An 8,497-nucleotide genomic window follows, 5' to 3' on the forward strand; every position below is an offset into this window, starting at 1 on the left:
TGTTTGTCATAGGCAGTGGAAGGCTTCTCCACTTCTTGTCAAATTATTGAAAAAATTAAAATGAAAACACAAGAAAGAAAACCAAGTAAGATAGTGAAATCTTCGGGGAATATGTGTGTTCGATAAACGCGCGACGAGACACCCAAGATTGCCTATCTCAGACCTGATAAAACTGAATTGATGGGGGGTTCTTTTAGGCGGTTGATCGCTAACTTAAAAAGATACAGTTATAGTGCTTCTATTTTAAGGACAGAAGCAGCTTAAAGCGAAGGCCAAGGTGAAAAACCGAACGCTGCTGAGCCATTGGCCGACCACGACATTAACGATTCTACCAGAAGCCATAGGCGGTGAAGGGGGGAGAGGGGGATCCGTAGCCCCCCCCCCCCCCCAATCCCCCCTCAACAAAACATTTGGGGGGCAGAGCAGCCGCGTTTTAGTGCCAAAAAACACTTTTACGGATGTATTTGTCATCCCATTGACATTGCCTGTGACATCGGCGACTTCAGATCGCACATTTTCTGCCCTCAGACGACTCAACAACAACCTAAGAAGCACCATGAAGCAGGACCGCCTGAACAACTGACTGATGCATTGTGACAAATCAAAATTGTGACTGTGAAGCTTTGAAAGAAGTTTGCTTGTGCCAAAGAACAACGCAATGGGAGTGGAGGATGAGCCCCCTTCCCACGTTTGAAACGCTCCGCCGCCTCTGTAAATCTAGAGAAGTTTTGAAAAAAACCCTCCGGCGGCTACTTATAAATACTTTGTGGATGAACAGCTGCCTTTTCTTTGGAATGAGGCTTGGCAAATAACGAAGGGTGGTGCGCTGGCGAGATCTGCAATTGAAAACCGACTCAAAAGGTGTTGAATACAGTATTGACGGGCAAACTAAACCCTCCCCTACAGAAGAACATCCTAGAAATTAGCGTAAAGCCAAGCCCGTGATTTATAATGGTAATTGAACTGAGTGGAGTGCAATTTGGTCTGAACGCGGCGCGAGTTCGATTTGAAATCACACAACATAAAGTATGATTTCAGAAAAAAATTGCAAGACAATTACCACTAGTTAAATCACCACTTTATTACAGTAATTTTGAAATCGCAGAATTCAGTCAGTACCAATATTAGCGAAGCTCCACGCGCGCGGGATGAGCCCCATAGCTAAGTAAATCGACCCTTCCGAGAAAATTTGGTAATCACGTGACCGTACACCGACCGTCGACCGTCCGTCCGCACCTAGGCATACCAATGTTTACTCTCACACTTTCTAGCTACTTTGAGAGCCTAAGAGAAAACTGATTGCACATCAATGTTGTAATCAATTGACAGCTGTCAAAAAAAGGTATCCGCTGACCATTATTACCTGACCGTATCGCGGGCTCAGGTCAGTCGACCCATTCACGTCGAGTATTTTTTGAAGTTATCTGCTGACAAGTTACTACTTTTCAAATGATCGCAGGCTCAAGTTTAATTTTTTAAAATTCATATGAAATATGTTGTGTTTATGTCTTTATGGCCCTGCACTATCGAAATTTTTTATTTCCAACTGACCTCGGACGCGAAATTCAGCCATTGATTTTCTCGCCTCGAGTTCATCTTTGAAAATAGAAAACACCGGGAAGCCGGCTTAAAACATAAACTTAAGCTTTCAGCTTAAAGACTCAGGATTTTTAGAGACAATTGAATACTTGTCTTCGTAAATCAAAATTGTTGTGTCTGTAAATGTTTCACCGAATTATATTTCTTTCATTGATTGTTAGTAGTCTCTCTTGCAATTTCAATCGTTTTGCCGTTAATGTTTTCAGTTGTTCATGAACATGGCTTCCAGGAGTACTCAAAATACCGCGCCTATCACACGCTTTTTAAGTTTACACATCGTTATAAAATCATTAAATAAAAAGTAAACACAATTAATTCTTTATTATGTTGAAGCGTAACTCTATTAATGTTCACTGCAAATTTGGCGCTTGTCAAAAGTGAGAACCGGCTTGCCGTATAGGTGATTTTGGAAAATTTTTGAACGGTTTCGCTAAAAGTCCACGCGTGCTTCCATCGTCCTTAATATTGATAAATATATGATAAAATCAGCGCCTCATGGTACTGTTTCACCTCAGATGTGATGTATAAAAAGTATAAAAGGTTAGTTTACGCGCACCCAGATTTGTTGGCAAGATTTTGTTAAGTAAACTTGTCGAACGCAAAAAATTCGGCCTGATTTGTTTTCCAGGCCTAATATACTGTGATCAACAACCATTATGGCTTTTAAATGTGATCGAAGATGGTTGCTATTTTTTGGGTGTACATGTAAGGCTATCAACTCGATGTAGGATTTGTTTCACTCTAAAATCACTTAGCCTTTCCCTCAAAAGTCACATGAATGTGTCCTTAAGTTAACTGATTTCTGGGTTACAATTTATTATAAATTTATTGATGAGAGCTTCGCTTTTAGCCCTGGCTAAATCTATATATTAATTTGATCTAGTAGTGGTTTTGCTGAAAAGTGGAAACAAAAAGGCTTTTACATCTCATCAGAAATGAAGCAATATACAGCGAAAATGGTACGATTTAAAAAAAATGACGCAATTTAGAATATGAATGAGGTAAATCACACTACTTAGAGCCAATCACATCGCAGGGATCACCAGTCATTACAAAATGGATATGATAGAGAAAAAAGGTAAACCCTGACAGATGCCCGTTCATGGCGTATCTCAGTTAAATTCTCACTATAATTTAGTTTAAATTCACCTTTCAGTGCTATCATTAGTCTGAGCCAAAAGACACGACAATAGATACTAAACGTTTAATTTATTTAGCACTGATTCCCATCTACATTTCAAAATCCCCCGCTACATAATAATACGATGCTTACCCTAAATCCAATAAATTTACACTTTGACATACCACACGGTTACACAAACATTTGTATCCTCCTCTGTAACATTCGTCATCACGCGGGCGACCGTCCATTGTTTAATTTCTTTCGTTAATATTTAAATCCCAATGTTCTTATTTTGAAACAGTAAGATAACTAACCAAACATAACTAGACAACTCAATACATGAAACAATTCCAAGAGAAAGATTGAAAGATTGAACCCTATTTTTTAAATTTAATTTCAACACTGAACCCATTCTTAAGATTAGTGAAAATAATTTTGTGTCCCTTGTTTGGAGGAGATGAGGACGAGGAATTGACTTGGACAACTGGTTCGTAGTCAGCCGGTGATCCATGTACAAAAACCGATTGGATGTTGCTGTCTACGTCAACTGTTAGGGTGACTTCGACTTCGTTTTCTTTGCTTTCCATATAGAACCGTTCTCTGGGTCCCACATCACTTAGCGTATCTAACACTGCTGATGTGTCAAAGTCTAGGTCAGGGAAGCTGATACTGATGTAGAGCTCCGTCTGTGATTCACTGGCGATGATACGACACTCCCTATTCACTTCCTTAATTGGTCCCCACTTAAGGGTAGTGACGGGCTGAAAAATAACGTAACCATACAGAGGACTTACTGCTGTCAAACTGTCGGGTGCTGAAAGAAATCTCACAACATGGGCTTTGTGATCTTGTTTAAGCACCTCATAGAGCTTTTTCTGATCTTCTTGCAGAAGCCATGCGTCTTGTGCAGTGTGTGGATATGACGGTGTATTTACGTAAATTGCGTACTCGTAGCTTGCATCCACGGAGCTGTGCTCCAACCAGGCAGTAGCGTAGTACCCAGTCGACGGGTTACCCTTTTGATCTTCTGACGTCTGGTTTTGGATATGAACCCTAACATGAAGTGCAGACGAGAGTGGAATGTAGTAACTGTTGCCGTTCGTGTCGAGCAGAATAGTAGGCGATGCTCCTTTACTTGGATTGTTTGGTGTCATGGCTGGAAAGGGACTAGTCATTCCTTTACTGACACCATCCACCTTAATGGTGAACACTGAGGAACTTCTCCTAAGTTTGTCTTGAAAAAGAGTTGTCTGTGCTTTTAGTCCAGGTCCATTTGTCAGTTTTATGTCACTTCCCAAGCAAACTAACAAGTTTTTATAAAAGAAAATGGACTTCTTAAAGTGTAGTTGTACATTTGGAAAGGGATGATTAATATCTTCGGACTTGTAATCTGGCTGATCGAAATTCATGCCAAACACGCCATTGGACAAAGTTTCTGTACCCAGGAAGGTAACGCCTCCAGCAGACGACTGTGGGCTGTAGTTTCTTTGGACAACCAATTTTGCCTCGTTGAGGGTTATAGACATGGTAGTTGTTCCAGGAATTCTAATCCAATCCCAGCCTGCATCTACGTCATGTGCCTTCAACGCTTCCTCGCTGTTAGCTATTAACATTGAGCCGTGGCTTGCAAAGATACCGTTGGGATTTTCAGTTTTCTTTTTCTCGAAGTCCCAGACGAACTTGTTAAAGCCCTTCACTGTCACAGCCCAGTTTTCTCGCCGGTGAATAGAGAAGGCAGCAAAGTTCTTTGACTAGTGACCTTCTGGGGATTTTGCAGCAGCCAAGTTCGTTGACAGGGCCTTCGCGTTCACCTGGAGAGAAATATAAAAGAAGAAATAAAAAATAAGAGCGTGGTGTTCATTTGCGTCATTTCTAAGAGTGAAAAATACAGTATAAAGCCGCAAGTAAGAACCTACATTTTCACAAGTAAGCCTAAACAGGTTGTTACATAAATGCTAGTTAACACGAATTTAGACCATTTAGGTTGTTAAATTGGTTCTTATTTTATATTTGTTTACTTAGTGGTATTCAGCCTATTCCTTATACAACATCTGCATACCAAATTGGTATTTATGTAAAAATAATTGTAAGCAGAACAAAGTATACATATTTTTTTGATAGATTTTAGAAATAAGACCCTGTTTCAAATTTAGGCTTAACAGGTTCTTGTATAGAGGAGACGACCTAACAGGCAGAATTTAACCCAAAAGGCTCTTAAAAACCATGTTCGTTCTGTGGGTTTTTACAGTACCTGCCTTTACATTTTAGCTGCACTTTCCTCCCCTATCGGTAAGCTCCAAGTCTAAGCTTGGTGGGTGAAACTCGCACAGTCACTTTGTGGAATTACTAAAAGCGATATATCATTGGAAGGCACAACTAATGGTGGTGTACCTTTACTATACATTTTGTTCACAATTCCGTCTCTTTGTGCGTATGGGTGATTTCATTGGTAGGCCACTTGAACTTACGAGTCAGAACAGGGTAGGGTAGGTAACGGCGGCGGGCAACCCTGACTTTCAGTCCTGTTTTAGCTTGCCTTAAATCTGACCTCGACTTTGACTTAGCTTCTTCTTTTTTGTTTTGAAAAAATGTTACTTCAAAGGAACGAAACACAGAATGAACTTTTACTAACAAAATTGCTTTCATTATATTTCACAATGAAAAAGAGCCAGAATTTCGACACAGGAACCTAATCCAGGAATTCTAATCCAGTGCTGATCATTACGGATTTTCCGTTATATTTAATTACGAGGAATGTACGCAATGAGTTTACACCCTTACCTTAACCATTACTTGCAGAGAACCAAGCGTGTTGAAATATGACTTGCCTCTTTTGATATAACCATATCTCAACTCTTTAGCGACAATATCATCTGACGGTTGATATAAACGTTCAAAGATGGCTGCATTTTTGTTCAAATCAGGAATGTATATACCTTTTAGAGGCGTTGAGGGTAGGGCACCTGGATGAGCTACAGCAATGTACGCGTAGGCTGGGAGATTTTTCAACAGAGATACCAAAGAATAGTCCGGAAAGCGCCCTCCTACACTACTTGGAGTTGAATATTTTACAGCTGTTATGCGAAGAGTTTTAAGAGCTTCCCGTAAGTTAAGTTTAGCAGTTTGTGATAATTCAAAGGCTGTTCCCTCCAAAAGATATTGTACTTGCGCCGCGGTGTGCAATGCGTCGGGTATGTATGCACACGCATAAAAAGCCATGTGGTGGAAGCCGGTGTAATCGGGTTTGATGAACCCTCCTAAAGCCCTGTTGATAGTCAATGCATTATCCAACCATCTTTTCAAGGCGTCCATATCGCGTTGTTTTGCCTTCTGTTCTTCTTCTGCGGTGTCAGGCATGACTAGAACAATAATAAGTCTATATAACATTCTTGTTATCATAAAGTCCGCTGTTGTTCCATTATACTCAAAAGATGATTGATATACTTCTCCAAAGTCATGGTACCATTTGGCGGTTTTTATTAACTTCTGCAATCTGTTTTTATATGTTTCATTTTTGGCAAAAGCGTCTTTCAAAAGAAAAAGACTGTGCATAAATCCAGCGCTGCTTTGAAGATTTTCCATGTATAAAGAACCCGATGCACTTCCATCAGCCCAACCTTGATCCTCGAGATAATCTAGGACGTTACAAATTCTTTCCAGGCGAGCTTGGTTTAAATATTCTAGTGAAAGGCGTACTTTGGCTTCTGTGTAAGGCTTTCCCTGTGCTTTTAAATGGTTAAGAAACTTGTCTTCCATTTGTTTGTCATCTCCACAAATTCGAGTAAGGGCCGAACTCTCGTCTTGATTATCCTGAGAGTTAAATTCTGGTGTCTCCTTAGTCACTGTCCTTGTCACTTCATCACCCCGAGATTTTAAGTGGAGTTCTATAGCCAGGGGTTGCAATATTCTTGTCATAACGAAGCTATACTTTCTTAACCGTTCAGTGGAAGAATATTCTCTTGTTCCCCTTGTAGATCTTAGACAAAAAAGCGGAGGTCCACTAATCACCTTTTTGCCGGAAACTGTCTTAAATTCGAGCCTTTCATACTCCTTGTGCGCGATGTTGATACTTTTCTTAAGGGCGTTCCATCGATTCCTCACAGTTCCTGAAAAATCGTAAGTTGTTGTTTTCTCATCACAGTACCAGTTTCTCAACCGACTCTCAATGTGGGATAAGCTAGAAATCTTTGACGGATCAATATCTTTTGGGGCTGCTGTAGGAAGTTGTTGACTCCAGTTATAACTTTTCTGCCATAAATGCCAATACTTATACTTTGAGCCAAATTTGGTAAATGGTGGAACAACTTTATCGCGAGACTGAAATGCAAGGCTGGGAACAAACTCCAACAAGTCAATATAAATGGTGTCCTGATGATTTAATACAAAATCAACTGTCTTTACTTTCGCTTTACGAAGACTGTTCTCAGATTCTCTACACTCGAAGTACGAAACCCATATTCCTCTCCAGCCTTTAAATCCCATATCGACCATAAATCTTCCCACTGTTGCCTTGTTAGTGTTGTCCGTAAGAATAACCTCCATCTTATTTCCATTGACGGCAGCTGTCTTATAAATCCACATTTTAATCCCTCCTCTCCAAAGATCCTTATTCTCTATGGGAAACTTAGATGGTCGGACGTACCTAAAAATGGATTTTTCACCAGCTGCCGACTCCAGCTTGAGAGACTTTTGCCCATTCTTGGCTATGAAAGCGGATATCGAAATGTGTCCGTTTGGAGTACTTGCCACTTCGAAACATTTCTCCTGCTTGGAGTCTTCAAAGTCAAGGGTATCTTCACATCCATTTTCTAGGACACATACATAGGAATCATTCTCAGTCTCTATTCGTACTCTTACGTGGCGAATCTACGTAGTTTAAACAAAACTTTGGCAAGATGTTTAGTAGTACATGTGGGATGAACGTACACGACCATGAAAGTTTTACGCAAGTGAGCCTTATTTTGATCATATTATTAATGTCAGTGAGCTCAAATGTTCATTAAATTTTAAATAGTTAAGCAAATAAATGTTTTCGGCATCAAATTACACAACAAATACATTAAAGGGGATAAAATGGAATTGCAGTTGAGGCTTTGAGAAATTGTTAGTTTTATAGTTTCTCGAAGTTCATCCCCGTTGTTTGTAACTTTAATACCTCATTCTCGGAAGCTATGATTGTTTGTCATGAAGCTGTAGTCATTACTAGTTACATTGGTGTGATGTATCGGGTTTGGATTCACCCATCCACACGAGTGCTTTAATCCCGTTTGTATTCGCTAACTACTAAGAAGAAGGAATGCATAAATTGGCCCGCAATGTGATTTCCGTGGCCAATATCTTTCCTGGTTCCAGCACTTTAAGCCAACACACGTTTTTGAAGCAAGGATGTCAAAGAGAAAAAGCTAGGAAAGGCCGAAAAACATCGACCGACATTAACCTTGTATCAAAAGATACCTTTAGTTTTATCTTGGTCATATTAGACACAATTTACGTGGTACTGTCACAGAAGATCCAATTCCACCGGCATTTAGATTGGCAACGTGTCATCAGTCTCTTCAGCCCACCCAAACAAGGGCGGCATGGCGAGAGAACTTGTACACAAAGCAACCATGTTTGTAATAAACAGACTCAATGCGCATGCTCAGTGAAAGTCAGTTTTCCTCGCCACTCGTGGGGACTCGTGGGATAACAATTCCCGCGAAACAACATTTCCCAAATTTATGCATTTAGTTCGCCACGGAATAAGCACGATGTTTCAATCACTGCCGTGCCAGT

The 8,497-nt window shown here is 40.2% G+C and overlaps 1 protein-coding gene across 1 annotated transcript; it reads right to left on the reverse strand.

Moving 5' to 3' along the window:
• Positions 1-4,410: 4,410 nt before the first annotated feature.
• Positions 4,411-7,194, reverse strand: LOC140935018 (chondroitin sulfate ABC exolyase-like). The gene is made up of 2 exons (XM_073384560.1): positions 5,504-7,194; positions 4,411-4,533 (listed from the first exon to the last, which is right to left on the reverse strand). Exons 1-2 carry the CDS (start codon positions 6,635-6,637, stop codon positions 4,474-4,476), a joined length of 1,194 nt encoding a protein of 397 aa, XP_073240661.1. The 5' UTR covers positions 6,638-7,194; the 3' UTR covers positions 4,411-4,473.
• Between the last annotated feature and the right edge of the window lie 1,303 nt (positions 7,195-8,497).

Source organism: Porites lutea, chromosome 4 (genome assembly GCF_958299795.1).
Source record: "Porites lutea chromosome 4, jaPorLute2.1, whole genome shotgun sequence".
NCBI lineage: Eukaryota > Metazoa > Cnidaria > Anthozoa > Scleractinia > Poritidae > Porites > Porites lutea.

Coding starts and splice junctions, on each gene's coding strand:
- LOC140935018 (XM_073384560.1), bottom strand. CDS start 6,637: ATGACAAGAATATTGCAACCCCTGGCTATAGAACTCCACTTAAAATCT. Junction 4,534..5,503: donor CTCTGCAAGTAATGGTTAAG/GTAAGGGTGTAA, acceptor ATTTCTCTCCAG/GTGAACGCGAAGGCCCTGTC.